This window comes from Equus asinus, chromosome 1 (assembly GCF_041296235.1).
Source record: "Equus asinus isolate D_3611 breed Donkey chromosome 1, EquAss-T2T_v2, whole genome shotgun sequence".
Taxonomy (NCBI): Eukaryota; Metazoa; Chordata; class Mammalia; order Perissodactyla; family Equidae; genus Equus; species Equus asinus.
The window spans coordinates 151,398,830-151,420,915 of NC_091790.1; the positions used below are offsets into that span (position 1 = coordinate 151,398,830).

Below are 22,086 nucleotides of genomic sequence, written 5' to 3' on the forward strand. Positions count from 1 at the left end.
GGGACTATCTCTGCCTCCTTGTTCACAACGTCCTGTCCCCTGCCAATCTCAGAACAGCACATGTATTCATCTAGCTATTGGGGGACACTACTTTTTGTACTATGATGAAAAGAAAGCTCACACCATATGCAGTTTCAAAACACACCATTTTATTACATAGACATATCAATAGAAATCATCATACCATGTTTCACTTCTAAACAATTGTATATATGTGTGTGTGTGTGTGTGTGTGTGTGGGTGGGTCCACACACACACACATGTTTAAAAATTTCCAGAGTCCACTTTTATTCTTTTATGCTTATAATAACTGCACCTTTTTGTAGCTAGTCTCTACAGCACGCCACCACACTAGTGTCACATATTTTTCTAATTTAGTATCACATTACTTTTTCCTCAAGATAGGCTCATACTAAAACTGTAATGTAATCACTTAAAATATTCTAGTTCATAGTTCAACGTATTATGAAAATTAAATTTTCAAGTACTTGAACAATGTCTTCCTAACTTCCCCTACTTACCTCAAAAAGAATCACTACACGTCCCAAATAAATCACTCTAAATAACTGAGCCCTGAAAGTATTTGGATAAAATAATTACATTTAAAGATATATCTATACTTAGTTAAATACATTGTAGACTATTTGGCTAATTGTGTTGATTGCATCTTTTCTTAACTCTATGCCAAAGCAATGATATGCCTACATTCATCCTTAATGGGTGATTTCATAAATTATTTCAAAAGTCATTAAAACATCTTACTGATGTATTATAACTCTGTATTGTACAAACATGTTTACAAAGAAAGGCCACCTAAAATTAGAGTAGGTGGTTACTCTTTCAGTACAAAACTACACCCTTGCGTAAACTCAGTAGAACCATATACACCCAAAATATCTTCATTATATAGTTTAGATTTTCAGTGATGGAGATCATTCCTGCTTGTGGCATCAAATGAACAGTGATGATGCTGATTCATTATTTGAGGTTGCATTTATGGGCAACTTCTGCAATCTATTGGATAATGAAGTTATTCATCTGAGCTGGGAGACTTCAAAAACTGCACCAAACAACCACAGTCCAGTTATTGCAGCCAGAATTTTTTAATGAGCTGATTTAAATAGGGTTGGTGGTGATCATGATGCTCTAAAACTAAAAGACCTTCAGATTTCCATTATCTGGAATTATTGTTATTTTGTTAGCACAATTAAAACCCATATCTTGCTTCTAAATTATAACGTTCTCATACTGAATATGTTCAATATGAGTATGGTTCAATAAGTAACTCATAAAAAATGACTTGAAAATTGATTACCTTTGGGGAAAAAATAAAAGTATACAATACAGTGAGAGTTATATATTTAAAAATTTTAGAGTTCTTTTTCTGTTTCCAGAGGTTATATCCTCATAAATATTTTCTTGCCTACATGTATTGTTGTAGGTTGCTATTTTAACATTTCATTATGGAAGATAAGGATTGACTCCAGCTGTGTAAATGTAAGCCCATCTTTTTATTTCCTTCTACAGAGAACTCTTTTGCGTTCTTTGGATATATGTGTTCTTAAAAACTGTCTGTCTGTATTATAAACAAACAAAGCAAAAAACCTAAATTAAATTCCAGCAAACCTAATTGTAACTTCATCTTTTGAGCATCTGTCCTTTTTATAACTTAATTGGGCTGTAAAGTGTTTGAAATATAAATATCATGAATAATCACAAGTCATTATGTCTATACTTATAAAAGTGGAAGTATGTGATTTAAAGTTATGTTTATAAATTAATCTCAATAATTGTTATTACATAAATACCATAATAATGGTAAAATAACCAAATAGTTAAGTAATCTGTCTTCATATTACATTATTCAGGTCACTCAACTCCGTGAATATCAGCCACAATGCCATTTACACACAGCAGACATAACAAAAGAATAAAAATGAACAAGTTTAGTAGAAATTAAATATGTGATTTTGTGGACATAGAAAAGCCTTGAACAACAGCTTTCCCATCTCTATGGGAATAGAATCTTAATAATACGCCGCAGCATCACAATTTCTTTTCTACTACCTATTTACATTCATGAATGCTACAAATATATGCTATATATATTTTCTATATTTACAGTATATATATGCACACATACACACACGCATACTTTATTTAATTCTTAGGCTCATTCGTGAGCATGCAGATCAATCTGCACAGCATGATTAAAACATTTGTTTTCCTTAAATGATATTCATTTACAACTTCTCACTCTTGCGCAAAAATGCAAAAATATCATACAGATTAGTATTTTCTCTCTCTAAAAAAACCTATTTTGTATGCTTTAGGTTTTTTGTTGTTTACAAATAAATTATGAAATATAGCTCATTCACAAGTTGAAAATAATTACAATGTTTTTACAACAAGGCATTGCTGAGGTTTTGAATTGTGGCATTCTTGAAGCCAGCGTCTTTCAAAACAAAGACATCAGTAAGTTATTGTTGTTTCTTAATAGTTGCACTTTTTAATTACTTATATGAAATATGTCATTGCAAATCTAATGCTCATGCTAGTGAAATAGCGTTTGTGTAGAATATGAATTTTTCTTTTCATCTATTCCTCTTATTTTTTCCTAGAAAGTCTTCATTAGAATAATCTGGAAAGTTTATTGAAATTACTGTACTAGAACATTTCTGGAAAGTTCTTCACCCAATAAAAAAAACTGAAGAAATAAGTGAGGCAAATCGAGGAAGAATAATTTTAGTGGGTGCTCAGGAGAGACAACAGCAAATGCAAGAACTGTTTTAATTTTATCTTCTAGTCCTTTGGTATTTCCTTGCGTCGTGAAAGTCCTAAAAAATATTCCATTCTTTAAAACATTGGTTATACTCTTCCATTAAATATCAGTTGTGGTCCTCCGTTGCTCATGTTGTCTGTCATTTCCTGTTAGGAAAATAACATGAATTAATTAAAATTCACTTTCAGAGTAAGACATTGATTTGGTTAATGGGTTTGCAAAGCAGAAATTTCAAGCCATTGAAAAACTTGCTGAGTTTTGGGGAAGAACAAGGATTGATACAGTTGTGCTTGAGGAAATGAAATTTCATGGCATCTTGGAGCACATGAAAAGGCTGAAGTGACAGTCTGTTAGACCGAAGTCTTCTATTCACAAAAACAATTCAATCTGTCCCCAGTCCCCTGAGTCTCCCCTTTCGTTCCTCAACTCTATTTTGGAAAGACCTCACCTAGAAAGAAGAAGATGATTAAATGCCCACATTTTTCCCATTGCATAGGCTCCTCTGCTGAACCTGTCAACAAAGTGCCGACAGATTCTAGGGGTTATCTTTATTCTGTAGAAAAAAGTGTGGCCTTTTTGCAAAGAACTGAAAAAGGCCCAAGGGGATCACTGCTTATTTCTAACTGTGGATCACTGATAAAGCACAGTGGGAAGACTTTTCATGACACTATCACTCATACAGTAAAAACACCAATAGTAAAACCTCTTAATGTGTTTTTTAAGGTATCAATTACTAAGAAGTTGATAAGGAAAACTCATGGGAAGGCAATGATAATTTAGATATAAAAAATATAAAACTAACATAAAAATTCCATTTGCAATTATAGAAAATACCTTAATTTAAGAACAATTTAGATGCTTTGAGTTCATGTTTCATTAAACATTAAACTCTTCTCTACATGATTAAAGGTAGTGAGATGTGAGGCCCATTCACGTTTGTAATGGTTAGTGCACCATATTATAAGTAATATTTAGGCAAAACTATCTGAAAATAGATGACAACATCTTTCCACACTTGAACAAGCCTATTTGCAAAAATATATTAAAGGAAATTCAAATGAAAGTTATTTTCTCAATTGTCTCCAGCCTATCAGTTTATATCTAATATCTGTGTGGGTAAATTAAAAATTAAAAACTAATATGTTTGCTTTTGTAAACTTTAGAAATTCTTCCAAGTATTTATTTGAAAGGTGAAAAGGAATCCATGCCTCATTTTTCTCTCTTCTCTTTGAAAATTCAATACAGGATATAAAATAGAATAAAGATACTTGCTTCTTGTGTTGGGTGGTATTGAAAGTTGCTTAGGAGGATCAATGAGGGACTAGAAAGTAGGAATTGGCCTGGTTTTCCAACTTCGCTTTTGAAAACTTTGTAGTCTTTTAGGAGATAGGGTAGAATTTCTTCCAAGAAAATTCTGAGAAAGGAGATAATATGCATTGGAAATCTTTCCTACTCTCACATTCAGACCCGTCTCTCCACGCAAAGTGCCTGGCCCCTTCCAGGTCCTGGGGTGTTGTTTTGTACCTGGGTATATGTGATATCTCCCCTAGTAAGGTGCTGAGAAATTACCAGAAGGAAAGACTTAAAACTCAAACCCCTTTGGGGTAATGGCTCTGACAGAAGCTGGAGAAGAACATTTGGAGCCAGCAGCCTGCCTTTATGGTCTGGTGTGGTTCAGTGTAATTGAGATGCTGGCTCTGCTAGAGATATATGTGGTAAAAGTTGGTCTGAAAACATTGGGGTTATTGGGCTGAGGTTAAGTTTATGGAGAAGAACCTGATTTGAGGCTTCATTCAAAAGCTCACTGTTGGTGGAAAGATGAGTATAAATGATCCCTCCACAATGATCTTTAACAAGATTTACTCATACATATTTTTCTATTCTTTCTACTGGGACAAAAACACATTTTCCTTATGAATTTATAGAAGTAAGATTCTTGGGTACCTTTTCTTCCTCTAAAATGACTTTGCATTCAAAAAGTACCTTAAAAAACATAAAAAGCTAATTTAATGTATAATCTTTTATTGCAGGATTAAGAAAAAATCCAGTTTTTAAAAATCTTACACAAGAATTTTCCTAATTAAATGCATCTTAACATGGACACAGTAAAATCACTGATAGGAAAAACAGTGAAAATTAGTTTTTAAATGGATGAATATCTTCAGGTTGTTTGCAAATAGGTATGTCCAATTTAACAAGATTATACTCTAAATTTGAGCAGGACCAAATGTGACTATTTGCAAATGGATATACTTTCTGCAATTGGGCCATAGTATCTATGTGACTTTCTATATTTCCAGTTATATTGTTTAACCAAAGCAAGAATGGCAACTATTTATTTTCAGCAATCCAAAATATGGGAAAAAGTTTGATGTATCACATTAGATGTTTTACAAGGAGAAAGCTTTCATACAGAATTTTTACTGTATTAGTGTCAAATCTAGGTTATCTGCTCATGCAATTTTGGCATGAGGCAGATACACAGTTTCTCTTTGTCAGACACATCTATTATTAAAAACAAAATTCTGGTCTGTGAATGATGATACTGAGTCAGAACCATGATGTAGCAGAGATTAAAGGAGTCATGAATCATCCAAGCAGAAGTGTGTTTGGATGCTTACAGGGAGGCTGAATATTTTAAATACTCAACCAACTTTCAAGCTGCAAGACTGCCATGTAGGTTTATGTCAGGTCCTCAAAGCAGTTCTCATGAAAGTTATACTTTGAGGAGCAACATCACAGCATCAGTCCAGACTGATCTGCTGGCATCATGGCTTCCTACAAGAGGCAGTGCTTCCTGCAGTGACATTACAACATGGTAACTCCCTAGAAATCAGCGTACCTTGTAGGTAACTCGGGTGTCGGGGGCACCACCGGGCAGCTGGGCAAGTCGGTTATTTCAATAGCCCTCAATCTCTAATATAAATATAACAATCATACAATAAATATTGCACAAACATATATACAGAAAACTAAATTACACTAATATAAAAATAGAACACAGAAGAGCCACTACCCAATTATACAATGATAATCTATTTTTAACAACCCATTTCTTTAAATAACCAGTCCTGCTTTTTGTACTGTTAACTCTTTTTTTTGAAAGACACATGTAGATCTGTTTAAAATTGCTTTCTTGGAACAATTTAAGAGCAGCTACTCTCCTTATTTGAATGTATATTGTATATGAAATGCAAACACATAAAACTACAGAATATTTTTTTTCAAAATAACATAAAGAAATACTCAGTAGTAACTCCTGGTACTCCTTCTTTTATTCTGTGGTTAAGCAGTTCTATTTCCATGATATCAAGTAAAATATGATGTGGTTCGTATCTTAGTGAGTTTATTTTACAGATATTTTATCTTTCCTTAACAGATCCAGAAGCAGGAACTGAATTAAGAAATATGTGCAAAATGTAGTAGAAACACAGACAGCCCACTATGTCATTTGTCCTTTTATGCAAAAAATGTAACTTCCTGTTTGAACGGGCTTCATGAAACAATTATGCAAGGAACATTATTTAAAATACAGGCAAAGCTACCCAAAGATGCATGAAGTTTAGATGAGAATTAAATGAAGCTTTATGTGGATTGTAATATCTGCACTGATAAGCAAGGCTTTTTTGTTGCCTTATTAAAAGGCCCCTTTATGTTTGAAAATTCAATTTACATAATCAAATGCATCTACTTACAAGCATAAGGGGTGAGCTAGAAAGGGGAATTCATCCGATTTCTAAAACTGGCATTACTGAGTTGAGTGTGTATTTAGTTTATGTGTTTTTCCTTAGTACAATGCATGAAATCCATATTTATAAGGCATTCAATATTTCATGAAATGCTATTTTAGGAACTGTGTTTTGTACAGATAGATTACAAAATCATGTTGAAAATAGGTGTATCTAGAATTGCAGAGAAAAAAATAATAAATTCCTATTCTTAGCCTAATAGGACCAAACTTTTATAAAATCCAGTTCCTTAAATTCTCATCTAAAGCTGCAAATTGATTCACCTAGATTTGACTGTCATCTTCATCACAGGATAGCAGTGAGAGGAAAAGGTACAAAACTCACTTTCTCGGCCATTTCATGAGAGTGATGCAGCGAATGCTCCCTTTCTGAGAACATCCTCCTCTGTTCATAGCTGGCTAGTCGACAAGTGAGCCATGAAGAGAGGGTGCAGCCCCCGATCCCAATGCACGCAAGAGACATGGAGGCAAGATGCAGAGGATAGAGGGAAGAGGTCTTCTTTGTCACTGCCCGAAGGAATTGAAAATTCAGGATGCCCCCAATGAGTCCACAGATGCAGCAGGCAGAAAAGAGGATCATCTGATAGGAAAAAGAAAGAAGGCGTTAAAGTTTAGGAAGCAAAGTTGACCCCAACACAGCGCACTGTCCTGCTGCAAGTCAAGGATGGCAGAACTACAATAAAGAGAAGATGCATGTGATGCTTCCTAAAGGACAGGAGCTATCCTTTCACCAAGATTCTATGCAATCTGACTCAATGGAGAGGACACAGACCATAGTGTTTCGGGAATTAATAGCTAACTATATAAAAGCTAGGGATACAGCTTATAATAACTCTGAAGTAAGAAAATTTGTCTTCATCTCACTTACCCCAGCCAGTAATCCTCTGAGAGAGATAGTAATACACATTTTGGAAAATGAATGGTGAGCAGATAACACTTAAATTTAGGCACTGAATCCAGATTTTCTGTCTCCAAATCCAGTTCACTATGTGAATCCTCCCAAAATGTCTAAATACCTTCTCATTGAATTGTTATTAGTTCCACTGAGCCTCAAATCTTTATATTTCTCTGGCTGTGTGAGCTTAGGGAATTAGTTAACTGCTGTTTTCATTCATAAGAATTTTATTATGTGTGTATCTACTTCCCCCACAGATAGTTTAGGAACTCCCTACAAACTGGCCCTTTATCTTACAGATCTTTTGTTACTCAGTGGCACCACAATGACAAATACACAAGAGATATTCCAAAAATACTGTTTGGTTGGTTGTTTTGGAGAAACACCAAATGTTGCTTTCCTTTTGTTCCTATTGGTTTGCTCTAGGTCTCTATCAATAGAACGGGACATTTTATTCAACCTAAATATCCTAAGATCCTTGGCTGAAACAAGCACAATGCTTTCTGCATAGTTAATATTCTGTGAATATTTAATAAATTTAATTGAATATTCCAATAGCTTTAATAATTTTATTTTGTAGTTGCATCTAGTCTAAATTCTTCTATGGGATCTCATGATACTAAATTCTCCTATGGGCTCTCATAATACTAGCATCTCATGATACTAACTTAATTATTCAACCTTATTTCTATTTTTCTCTGGAACACAGTCTCTATTCCAGTCACCTCTCTTGTCCATCAGTATAGCTTGTTCATTCCCACTGCAATGATATTTTTCATCTCCTGGAAATTATTTTGCTTCTTTCTTGGACTCCTAGATGTAAGGCCCAAATCTAGTCCTAACTTCCTCAGAAAGCCTTCCTAGACTTTACTGATCTCCTCCTTTCCCATAATTCTACAGAACAAGCAGCTATATAACTTCAGCATTTAATTGTACATTATCAGGTATTATTTGTTGCTGACAGTTAGCTGAGTTTATCAAGTGCTTATTGAGCACCTAGCATCTGTTAAGCCCTGAGTGAGGCAGCAGTTGGCATTACGAAAAACAATAGCTCATAGTTATTCCCTTTGAGTACATTGCAGTCTTGCGTGAGAGAAGTTACAACATTCCAACATGACATGGCAAATATTAAAAAAGAAGGGTAAATGGGTTGCCTTCAGAGTAGGGAGAAGGGGAATTTAGCCCAACCACAAGTTTCAGACAAGGTTTCCTTGAAAACACGTCATCCAAGCTAAGGGCACGCAGTTCCCAGTGAAGAGTAAGGCCATGGATGTATGAAACAGCACAACGAAATAGCATGACAAGCAGAAAGAAGCACAAGTAGTTAGTTTTATTTCTCTAACTTAATCAGCATTCCTTACTGTGAATGTCTCATAGTACTTATCACCAAGATTGAAAACCCAGTGATGGATTAGGATAAATTTTATAGTTGATTAATATAATACTGAATATCAATTACCAAATAATTGAATCATCCCAAGTGGGAACTTACAGCTCTCAATTTCAAATACAATTAACCAGTTATATTTCTTTCTAAAGTATATTCACATGGCATGCAGTTCCTTGGGAATATATTTTGGTATTTATTCATTCTCTGAAAATATGGAAAGATGTTACATTCCAGCCTTCAAATAATGAATTACTGTTAATTAAGAAAATAAATGACAAATTTAATTGAATATTACAGGAAAACAGATATCTCTCCTGATGGTATTCTCATTACGTCTTAAAAGCATGACAATTTATTAACATATGCAGACAGAACATTCTTACCTGGGAATTAAAATGTTAAAATTTGTACCCAAGTTTATAACCATATACTGTTTTCAAATCTCACCAGACTGGAGATTCTAGACTGCAGAGATTTTTGGAGTGGAGAAATCTTCACACAATTTGATCGAAGGGTGCAGAACCCCTTGATAGCTAAATATCATCTATTGGAACCTCAGATGGCACAGGATGATAAAGTGGATGGAGGTTTCTAAAATGTTCAGATCTTACGATTTGTAAATAATTTATAAGAGAGTTAGAAAGACAGCAAAAAGAGACCAGTGTCTTTTAAAAAAATCCCTTCCCTCCTCTTCTGCTATGAACTGAATGTTTGTGTCTCTCCAAAATTCTATGTTGAAGCCTAATCCCCAATATGATGGTATTTGGAGGTGGAACCTTTGGGAGATAATTAGGTCGTGAGGGTGGAGCCGTCATGACTGGGGTCAGTGCCCTTATAAAAGAGATTTCAGAGAGCTCTCTTCTCCCTTTTGCCATGTGAAGACACAGCCAGAAATGTGTAAGCCAGAAGAGAGCCTTATCAGAATCCAACCATGCTGGCACTCTGATCTGGGACTTCCAGCCTCCAGAACTGTGAGAAAGAAATTTCTGTTGTTTATAAGCCTCCCTCTCCTCTCCTCCCTGCCCTCTTCTCCTCCCTTCCTCTCTCTTTCCTTCCTTCCATTCTCGCTTCCTTTCTCTCTGTCTCTGTCTCTGTCTCTCTCTTTCTCTTTCTTTGCTTCATCCAAGTTCCAAGAAATTGTTACTATATAGCCATAAAGAGTCTTGGTAAAAGAAAGCGTGCAAAGAATGAAGGCCATGTCTAAAGAATGATGGGAGAATCATAAATGCAAATTGTAAGCCTCCAAAAAGTTTTTTATCCAAAGGTTTCCCTTTATGTAATTTTTAAAAATTGCATCTTGCATGTCTAAAGCAATGGGGGCTTCACCATTTCTGTCACAATAGATATTCTCACAAAGAAAGATGTGATTAGAAAAAAAGAGTTAAATAAAAATAACTGCAATACCCTCCTATTCCTTGCCTCCTCAGATCACTCACCTTGGACAACTCTTTTTAGGGTCAAAGACCACTTTCTAGAGTCCCTGTGTAGGATTAAGTTTGCAAATTTATAAAGGTCTATGATCTTTCCTATGGTACTCAATTAAAAAAAAAGATGTTTTTTCCTTCTTTCCAACCATCAGAAAATGTTATGGAAAGTAATGGGGAATCCACACTTCAGCATGCAGTTCTTCTCCAGCCAATATCAGGATTAACTGGGAGCATGTTCCATACCCCCGAAAACCGCGATAGTACCATAAAACATCTGAAAACACTTACATTTGCATTCACTGTAATAAAATAAAATTAAATAAAAAATCTCGGGAATTAACTGTAACTATAACAACACAGCTGTTTTGCTGCTTTGCAAAATTAACTTCACAGTCAAAGCCAGTAATCTTTAGGCCCAGTTCCATATTTAAATAGTTAAATTTCCCATGAAATCAAGCTACGTCTTTACCAACTTACTAAAGGATTCATGTGAGTGTCTGGGAATCTCTAAACTGGAAAAGTGGAGACTGCCATCCACAGCAGTCATTAAGGGTTGCATACTCATTAATTTAAAGAGTATATCAAAACTTTTCTCTCTTTTCTTCTTGTCATAGTCTCTAATAATCTTGATGGTTTTCATTGACAATAAAAAAGCCAGAGTTTATTTGCCAGTCTCTTTTTTATCCAAAATTAGCAACATTCAGCATATGAAAGTTGGCTACTCATCATTTCCATTTTTGAGTTCTGATATTTTAAATATTTCAATGCATAACACAAACAAGGCAGAAACTTACAACAAGTCCAGATTTTTTTTTGGCGCACAATATTCCACATATGCCACAAAGAAGAAACTGAAAAGGAAAAGAATAACAATTATTCCATATCCAAAGATAAGAGAACCCCTAGTTTTTAGTTTATGGTTCACTCATGACACTTGCTCTAGGAAAGCTTGAAAATTTTACATTCCCATCAAAATCTGAAAAGGAAAATACCTCATTCTAGAATACTAAGGGATAAAAATGCAAATGCTAATGAAAATTTATTTTTTGCAAGGTTGATATAGGTAAGTGTGGTATTTCAGCAAAACTTGAATCAGTTTTACCGCCAGAGAAAATACTGAAGTAAATGAATTTAGAGTTCTGTTCCTCCTATTTTCTTTCATTGTCTTCTTGTCCCTTTTTACTTTCTCAGGGAGAAAAGTGGTGTATACATTCATTCATCCTAAGCAATCATAAATCAGTGGGCTATTCTATGGGTAGGGAATCCAGCACAAAGGAAAAGATAAGGTGTCAGACAGGGAGATATTTTTCTATAGAGACAGTCTTTGTACCTCTGAAACTACATCAGGTAAAATGGCTACCTTCTCATTCTACCAGAAATATTGTCCTTGTGGTTATGACAGAAGAACATAAGGGGATGACCTTATTGATGGCATGTAATTTCTGGTAAATAAGCACATTGGTGACATAATTGCTTTACAAAAGTAATTGCATTGAATCATCTACCAATGACAGCCTATTAGACATTTTGGTTATCAAAACACAGTAAACTGTTAACTTGGATAGAACCATTTAGGACCATTTGAGTGCGCATTTGTAGATACTTCTGGCTGGAAGTAAACCACATAAATAAAATAATATATTCATTAATAAATAATAAGCCCATGAAGGGCTTTCAGATTAGCAAAGAAAACTTTGAATGTGGTTAAACTTATTTCTATTTCATTTCTCTTTTAAATTTTGCTATCTCAAGTCAGAACTAATAATATACATGGTTTTAACTGAGTATCTCACATATGGATTGATTTTTAAATATACACATCAAAATATTCTAAGAATTATCTGAAATAAGCAATATGCGTGTGAGAAGCACCAACAAAATTTGATAAAAATTAATGGGTAAGGGAGGTTTCCCTTTGCAGGAAATTTCTGTATAAGAGAACAAAATGATTATAAAGCAGGCAATGAGGCCAGAAGACAGATCAGCAAACACAACAATACATAAGAATTTGGTATAAAATGTAGATGGCCTTTCAAATTAATGGGGAAAAGATCCGAATCATTTATTCAATAAATGGAATTAGGACAATCTGTTAACCTTCTCCAATATCATATACCAGAGTGTCTATGAAACAGTTTGAATAGTTAAATGCATTAAAAAAATACAAATGTAGTAGGAGATAATAAAGTTAAATATTTATATAATTTTAGAGGAGTGGGAGGGATTTTCTAAACATAGCAGCAAAGCTATAGACCAAAATGGAAAATAGTTATAAATATTAATACACAAAATTGTAATTCCCATAGTCAAAAATATCATAACTATCAAAGGCAAAATATAAATTGGGATTATATTCAGAAAGCATATGACAGACATAGGGTTAACATACTATATAAATAGATCTAACAAAATAATTTTAATACCATAAAACCATGAGAAGATAGAAACTCAGAATTTTATAAAATTTGAATACTAGCATAATTTTTAGAAACCTTAAAAAGCTACTTCTGAGTGACCATTTCTCACCCTCTCTGTGGCCTAGGTCTAGATAATTTTTGTCCCCACATGGACTCTTTCTTATTGATCCCATCTCACATCTTTCAAGGCTGTGCACCAGCCATTCCAGTTTGAACCAGTTCTGTACCTCTCGCGCTTCCAAGCTTCAGTTGGAATCCTCAGCATGCCCTTCTCCTTGCTTCCCTCGCTAACCCATTGTCCACCCTGAAAGTCCACTCACCCGGAACTCATTCTTGACATAATTTGAAACTATTGTAGTTTTGTGTTCCTTGGATCTCTTTTGAAACCTATAAACATTGCCACTATTTATTCACAACAAAGCCCCAGGGGATCTCAGGAGCATAAGCACAGTTCATCCCAGCTCCTCAGTGGGAACACCTAGGTGACAATAAAATTGCTTCTTTCTATTGTCCCAATAAGGAAAGGAAGTTGAGGCCTTGAGAGGGGGAAGGTAGAATAGGAGGGAAGTCAAACAATATTTTTCTACTCTCAGTCAGGCCTGCAGGGTAAATACTCCCCATAGTTACTTCTGTTAGGTTATCCAAAATCCACATTCCTTACAGGAAACCTGTAATCTGAGAAAAACAAACTTGGGTAATGGGAAGTATATAAAATCGTGGAATTTCTGAGGAGGCTCTATGGGATCTTGGCTGAAGTTTAGCCATGACAGTTTATAGAAAAGAGTAAAAGAAGCACAAAAAATCAGTTAAGCAATCTTTTATTTCACTGGCTATCTTTACCCCAAATCATAGCACTGCAAAGGATTTTAAAAGATGACTCAATTCAGCCCTCCCAGTTTGCACTTGGGGAACTGGAAGTCCAGACAGGTTTAGTGACTTGCTCAAGGTCACACATCAAGGTTACCAATCACACATATAATCTACCTATAATCTAAGGCTTTATTAAGTGTCTAAGTTAGTTAATTTATTTCTAACAATGTAATGGAAATGATTTTCAAGAGGATTTTTCAGGGCTAGTACAGTGTGCATTGTACTTGCAAATCCAACTAGAAGTGTTCAATGAACACCTGATCATCTATAATTGCCATTGTTAACTTTTGTTGTAATAAAAATAATCATAAGATTAGTTAATGGTACTATAGTCTAAAATTAACTGTACCTTATTATATAGGGAATTTGTTATAATATTTTAAGATATGTTTTTGTTCCCCATAACTTTATTCAAGATGCAAAGCAGTTATCCACATTATGGAAATTATGAAACAAGTGGAAAACAAATTAGTTAAAAAAAAGTAAGATGGATGGCTACATATGTGTATGTGTGTGTGTACTGAATTAGATATACAACTTTACATGAGAAAATATAATTTTACTTCTGAGAAAATGTGCTGTCCAGGGAGTTATTTGTTTTGCTCTCAATATGAAGTTATATAAATGGAGCAATCTAACGCTAGAGCATCAAGGGTAATTATGTAATAAAACTAGGTAGTCCTCCAAGCAGAATTTATTTGATTCCAATTTAGATTAAATTTATTAGATAACTAAGGTTGTGACTCATTGTAGGATGAAATGGAGCTATTATTAAAATAGCATTCTATATTTTGAGTGGATTTTCTTAATGAAAGGTCCACAGAGCCTCCTTCTTTTGCTTAGGATATCGAAAGACCACCTTAACAATATGAAAAAACAGATAAACTACAAACTGATAACTTTTCTAGAGCCCATCAGAGAGCTTAGGTTCCAAGGCAGTGGAATAACTGCAATTCAAAGAGGGACAAACCCCTCCAGGGATAGTCTGGATACACAAGCTATGTCACCTGCTGCAGAGATGGGAGGAGGAGGTGCTGGTTGTCATACAAGTGTGGGAGGAAGAGTGGAAAGCCCTGCTTCTCCCTTAGGCTTTCTCTCTTAGGAATCAAATATTTTAAGCCCTTAGCAGAAGGGTAGCAAAGCCTATTATTTCCAGGGTATATGCAAATATGGATTGCCACTGTAACTGGAGGAAAAGTAGGCGAAAAAAATTCTTTGTACAGGAGGAGAAGCAAAAATTCATCTTGGGACTAACATCCTATGCCTATACTAAAGGGGAGTCATCATCCACTGGGGGAGAGGCAGGACCTCCTACTCAAGACTAACCATCAACACGAGGCCAAGTCTGGCTTTTGAGGAGGATACAGAATACTGAGAAAGTCCTGCCCACGAGGCCAGATGCACAGGGCCATCCCAAGCTGAGACTGGCCTAGAAGAAGAAAGAAGCTTCTCCTCGACCCCCACCTGCCCTACACCATGAGTCTAACAGGTGGGAGTAACATGCAACAGCAGTCTACAGTGAGGGAGAGGCAAGAGCATGGAAGGAGATCCCCTCTTTGATGGAGGTGAGCAGGGACAAGCTGACAGTGAGCTACTGACACAGAAAAAAGTTACGGCAACCACAGGCCACTATTAACGGAATTTGAAGACTACAGCGCATCAAAGATAATCATTGAAATCATGAAGTCAATTCCTCAATAGAATGACTCCACCTTTCACACTAACAGCCTAAAAGAAGGTATTAAGATAAAATAGTCACATGTTTCTGAAAACCAGTCTTTTAATCTTTGAGCTGTATATCCAGCCAAACTCTCATTCACTCAAGAGATTACAGGAAAGACAGGCTCATTTGGGCAAAAACAGCATGGTAGACTGAATTATGGCTCTCTAAAGATATATGTTTCTTAACCCCCAGAATCCATGAACGTTACCCTATAGGGCGAAAAAGCCTTTGCTGATGTGAGTAAATTAAGAATCTCGAGATATGGAGATTATTGTGGATTAACCAGGTAGGGCCTAAACGTAATCACAGGGATCCTTTAAGAGAAAGACATGAAGGTCAAAAGAGACAGAAGGCTATATGAAGACACAAAGAGACAGAGGGAAGGAGATTTGAAGAGGCTACAGTGATGGCTTTGAAGGTGAGGAAAGAGAGCGGTGAGGCAAAGCATGTAGGAAGCCTCTGGAAATGGGAAAGGACAAAAAAATGGGACTCTCTCCTGGAGCCTCCAGAAGGAATGCAGCCCTGCAGGCTGATTTTAGACTTCTGGCCTCCAGAACTGTGAGAGAAGACATTTCTGTTTTATCCACTAAGTTTGTGGTCACTTGTTCCAGCAGCAATAGGAAACTAACAGTCTCTAAAACGTTGTTTCATGTGAGACTCTCTAAAGGGGCTACTAAAAGCTGCTCTTCATGAAAACAAATAGGGAAAGACATGAGATAAGTAAGGGATAAAGTAGCAAAAGTACAAAGTAAAACAAAACAGTAAATCTTTTTAATTGAAAAGTATTGATCAGAAAAATTAACATCTGCTTAGAAAGAACATGCCAAGGGATTTTGATGTTAGAGATGGTGGGTTGAGGGTAAAGAAGATGTAAGTAATATGTTCTAAGCTTCTTACATCATTTAGCAGAAGAAAAAGGGGAGCTAACTACTTCTAGCTATTGATAGAAAAGTATAACTTTAAATTTGTGCATTAAAATATAGAAGACCAGAAAATAAAGAGAAAAATACAATAATGGTAATAAAGATTGAACCAACAGGTGTCTTTTTTTTAAAAAAAGAAAGAAAGAAAGTGAAACTATAAAATAAGTTGGTATAAATAATTTCAATCATGTAAGCAGACTAAATGTGAATGTATTCGATTTTCCTAATAAGAGAGAAAATAGAGAGAGGGAGAGACACTCTGCTAGGTTAAAAATATAAGGGATTTGCTAAAGCTTCCCTAAAATGAATAAAAATCTTTTGTTTCCTTACTGGTTTTCTTTCTCTCTCCCTTCTCTCTCTCAGCACTAACTTAGGTTCTAGTTAATGAGTTCCTTATTAGTATTCCTTTCTGTTTAAGAAAGTTTATTTCAGAGAGGACTAAGAGTAAAACAAGTCTATTATAAAATTTCTCCATTTAAACTATGTAATGGAAAATTTTGAAACCATAGCTCTAATGGAAGCAGATAAAAGCAGTGGTTCTATCAACTGACCAGGAGATTAAGCGAGGGTTGAGTAGATGGGATTATGAAAGACGGTGGGCCAAACTTGCCTAAAGAACAGCTTATTAAAATTTTTGCCACCTAACATTTAACCACCTCAGATGAAATAATTTTCACGACATTCACCAGCCATTATAGAAGATAAATACATTAGAAAATAGAAATGGCGCTACCTTTCTTTCCCCTCAAGATAATGAGCTAAAGCACAAATTGAACTTGATACTTTGATAACCTTTAACAATTTCTACAATTTCATCAAAATTAGTAAGTTTCTTTAAAATGTACAGAAAAGTTATCAGGAAAACAGACAAATATTAAATGTTGAGAAATTGATTCAAAAGACATCTATCTCTGGTTAAACAGTGTATTTCTTCTTGTACCTGGCTGAAAAGTTTGATGATTTGCTTTGCTACCTCCAGTCCTTGAACACCTTTACTTACTCCAATCACCTGTTAAGGAATGATAACTGCAGTCTCTTGAAGGATTATTTTGTAGCTGAGCACAGAAAATACTAGTGCGCTAAAGTAATTCATACTTTTCCTGATACTGTGCTGATATGACTGTGATTTTCTTACATGACACCCTGGCTAGACTCCTAATGATATCCTGTCTATCATGGGCTTCCTTTCCTTAGGGATCCCATTTCCACAGCGACTCAAGGAAAAATTATCTGTGTAAAACAGGGAAAGCTTATCAAGTTGGAAAGCCTGCCAGAAGGCAGTGGTCCTCAAACTTGGCTGTGTATTAGTTTCTAAAATTCCTGATCTCTTGACCAATTGAAAATCAGAATTTCCAGGTTGGAACTCAGGCATCAGTGTTTTTAAATCTTCCAATGTGATTCTGACGTGCTCTGAAGGTCCAGAATTGCACGCAGGGCTTTCGCCAGCACTTTATCAGCAGAGCTACTGCCTCAGAGCTCTCCACTGAAGCACCGATGTTCCCCTTAATTACTCTCAGTGAGATGCGAACAAACATGAAGCCAAATAAGGTGCTCTTCAAGGGAGAAACATGAAGTCCTTGTTTATAACGTAGAGTCAAAGTGTCAGAGCTATTTGGTCTTTAATGGATCTTAGAAATAAGGATCATTATTTCATCATCTTTTAACTTATTCTATCCAGTGCCTTTCATCATTGCTAATAGATTTTTCCCCTAAACCCCTAATCTTTTCTAAACTTTCTTCAAATTTTCTGTTTTTCTATAGTTAACTAGATGTAGAATTGTGCATGATACACTATTGTCTGAAAGAACCTGACTAATTTTGTATTGGGAATTGAGAAAATAGGCCTAAGAAAGACACCAATACAAATAGTCATCATTGTAAAAAAATATTGGAAGGAAATAGATTGAAATCAAGCAAGATGAACAATAAGAAAACAAATAACAGTTAAAATATGAGCAAAGGATCTGAACAGACGCCTGACTCAAGAAGATCCACAGATGGCCAGTAAAAGTGTGAAACGATATTCAACATCATTTGTCATTAAAATGCTATGGACTTAAACAACAATGAAATATGACTACACACTTCTTAGAATGACTAAAATCCAAAATTCTGCTGACACCAATTACTAGTGGTGTGGAGCAACAGGAATTTTCATTCATCGTTTGTACGAATGGAAAATGGTACAACATTGGAAGACAGTGTGGCAGTTTCTTACAAAGCTAAACGCAGTCTTCCCATATGATCCAACAATTGTGATTTTAGGTATTTAGTCAACTAATTTCAAATGTTTCACCAGTGTTATTCATCATTGACGAAAACTGGAAGCAACCAAGATGTCCTTCAATAGGTGTATGGATAAACTGTGGTACATCCATACAATGATATACTATTCAGTGATAAAAAGAAATGAGATATCAAGATATTTAAAAACATGGAAGAAATTTAAATGTATACTGCTAAAGGAAAAAAGCCAGTCTAAAAAGGCTGCATACTGTATGATTCCAAATATATGACATTCTGAAAACAATAGATAATAGGGACAGTGAAAAGATCAGTAGTTTCCAGTGTTTAGGGGCAGGGGGAAGATAAAAGGAGTTGAATAGATGAATAGGGGATACTATTAAGGCAATGAAACTATTTTGTATTATACCGTAATTGTGGATACATGCTAATATGAATTTGTTAAAACTCATAGAACATTACAGCACAAGGAATAAACCTTAATTATGCAAATTTAAAAAATCATTTAGGGGATCATAAGAATCCCAGGATAGAATGCCGAATGTGACAAAACAATGTAACTGTATAGCAAACATGAGAAATGGTTTCACTGAAGGAGGTGGGGGAAAAGATACTGACCAAAGTAACTCTGGAAATGAATAGAGTCTATAAAACTAAAGGCAAAAGAAACTATACATATCACTGTACTCACTTTAACAAAGTTGTTTCCTACAAGACTACTGATTAACAATTCTGATACTACTATATATGTATACTGAAATTGAACAACTAGATTAAATGGATGGTGGATGGTGGGAGTCAGGTTTCTTACTGTTGGAATGAGCGTAGATAAGTAAGGGAAACAAGCTAGAATGATCCATATGGTAATGGACTAGACTTGTAGATAACAGTATGAACTAATTTTTAGCTTAATATTTATGAATATAGTCATAATAGAGCTATTTATAGATCTGTGCATATCCACATTAGTATATGCACATGCTTTCTTGCTCAGTCACCTGAGAGGATCTAGGAACAGTGATAGCTTGACAGCAAAGAACATCCCTATAACTCAGATCTTGGTTTCTAATACCATCCTCCAGTAAAAGGAATCACAGACCCTTGGAGAACTGGCTGTTCCTTGGGCTGCAGCAGGAAATATACAAGATGAGCTTGGAGCATAATATAGTGTCAGAAGATAAAGAGATGCTCAAAAAACAGACAAAAACCCCACATCAACTGAGGTTTGTCAGAAGGACATAGGAGCCAACTGAAAGAGCTTCTAATGACTAAAGCTAGAATGACTTGAGCAACAAAACAAACACAGTGATACTGGATTATGACTATGTGTATAATAAATATCCATGGTGCCATACTGATATAAATAAATGATTGGATAAATAAATAAATAAATAGGGAGAAGAGACAAATCTTCTATTTGGAAAAATTCTAAATAATTTATGTACATACTTCGCTCTCAAAGAGAGAAACATAACTCCCCACTCCCTAAGAGTGGGGCACACATAATGACTTCCTTCCAAAGAGTGCCATATGGAAAGGGGGAATAAAGAGCAACTTTAGAGAAGAAGAGACTGAAGAAGCACTACCTCAGCCAGTGATCAATGTCAACACCAAGAGTGGTAGTTAGGTTGATAGTATGTATTCTTGATATGATGTGATGAAAATGGCAAGAATGCACACTATCACCACTTTTCTTGAACATTGGAATGGAGCTACTTTACAATTAGATAACACAATTAGATAATAGAAAGAAATTAAAGGTATTGAAATTGGAAAAGAGGAGGTAAAACTGTCATGGTTTGCGGACAATATGATTGACACATGAAATTCCCAAGAGAATCAACTCTAAAATTTACTACAAAAAATAAGGTAATTTAGTTAGGTAACAAGACACAAATTAATATACGGAAACTAATAAGATTCATGTATACAAATAACATCCTATTGGAAGCTGTAATGGAAGAAACTCCACTTTCAATAAAAAACAACAGAATTCCTAAAAGTAAATTTATAATACAAGTGTAAACCAATAAAGATAAAACCTAGAAACATGAATAAAGAACATAATAGAAAATTTGCACAAATGGCAAAATATAACATCATCTTGGATAAAAAAAGATTCATTATAAAATGTAAGCTAATACTTTTTGATCTGATTTGTTAATTTAACATAATTCAATAAAAATAGCAAAAGGATCCATTTTTTAACTAGAAAGATGATCTCAAAATTAGTATAAAAGAATAACTATCTAAACATTGTCAGAAAACTCTGGTAAAGATGAGTTATGAGGATAAATGTTAACATCAGTTAACAAAATATATTATAAAACTTCAATAATTAAAACAGAATGACATTTCCACATGAACAGAAAAATTGAACTAAATAATAGAATTGTAAAGTCTAGAAATAAATAAATTATATGAAAATTAGTATATAACAAAATGGCATCTCTAAACAATTATCAAAAGATAGATCATTCCATAAGTGGTGTTTGGACATCTGACATCTATATATCCATCTGGAGCAAAAATGAAATTAGATCTACACACTCCACCTTATAACAGAGAAATAGCCTAATGAGCTAATGAATAAAATTTTAAAATAAACCATAAAATACTAGAAGAAAGTGGAACTTTTACAATCATTTTGGCCTGGCAAAGATTTTTTAGTTATGATTTAAATTTCATGAAATAAAAGACTGGTTTATTAAAAAACTAAAAGCAAGAAAGTAAACAAAAAAAATTCTGCATGGTAAAATATTATTATGAGCAGCTTCAATACGAAAAACTGGAGAAAATATTTGCAGTTTATAAACAAAAGACTAATCTTCCTAAAGTAAGATGAACTCCTAGAAATCAATACGGAAAAGACTAATAATTTGATGGAAAAATAGGCAAAAGGTATGACCAGATAATTCTCTGAAAAACAAATGACTCCTAAACATGGAAATGCTCAACTTCATCTATAATGAGAGAAATGCAATTTCAAACTAACTCAAATGCATTTTTTCACCTATCAGCTTAATCCTAAAGTTTGATAATCTTGGCAAAGATATGGAGAACCAGATCGTCACACATCGCTTTGGGAAGATAAATCAATACGACCTCTACTGAGAGGAAGTTGGCAACAATTATCAAAATTATTTATATATATATATATATATATACACACATATATATACACACACACACACACACACGTACACGTGTATATCTCCTTTGCCTCAGCAACCTTGCATTTGAGAATTTATCCAGCAGATATAGTTGCAAGTGTGCAAAATGATCTATGTGTCAAATTATTTATTTTAGCCTTGTTAGTAACAACACAAGAGGAATCTCAGATGTCAGTCAATAGAGACTTGATTAAATTCAATGGACTTCTCTGCATCTATTAAAAAAATGTGAGAAACTTCTCTATACACTGATAGGGAAAGCTTGCTAACATATATGGCTAAGTGAAAAAAGCAAGGCACAGAATTGTGTATGTAACAAACTACTTTTTGTGTAAAAAGGCAAGAAATATATAATAATCTATATACATATTTGATCTTACATGTATAAACTAATTCTGGAAAAACACGTAAGAAACAAATAGGTGTGATCACCTGGGTTGGAGGAGTGATGGCAGCTGGATGAAGGGGACCATAATTTCTGAAAACATATGGAT

At 34.7% G+C, this 22,086-nt stretch overlaps 1 protein-coding gene across 5 annotated transcripts in view; it reads right to left on the reverse strand.

Moving 5' to 3' along the window:
* Nucleotides 1-213: 213 nt before the first annotated feature.
* TMEM196 (transmembrane protein 196) overlaps nucleotides 214-22,086 on the reverse strand; it is a 54,586-nt gene continuing 32,713 nt past the window's right edge. For 2 of the 5 annotated variants that reach the window (XM_044766209.2, XM_070509919.1), the window contains exons 2-5: nucleotides 11,037-11,093; nucleotides 6,856-7,110; nucleotides 5,625-5,698; nucleotides 214-2,928 (exon numbers count right to left, since the gene is read on the reverse strand). In XM_044766209.2, the coding sequence (XP_044622144.1) occupies nucleotides 2,922-2,928; nucleotides 5,625-5,698; nucleotides 6,856-7,110; nucleotides 11,037-11,093 (393 nt within the window). In that variant the 3' untranslated portion in view covers nucleotides 214-2,921. The remainder of the gene's footprint in view (nucleotides 2,929-5,624; nucleotides 5,699-6,855; nucleotides 7,111-11,036; nucleotides 11,094-22,086) is intronic. The other 3 variants (XM_014830637.3, XM_070509929.1, XM_070509939.1) reach the window with 2 other exon arrangements.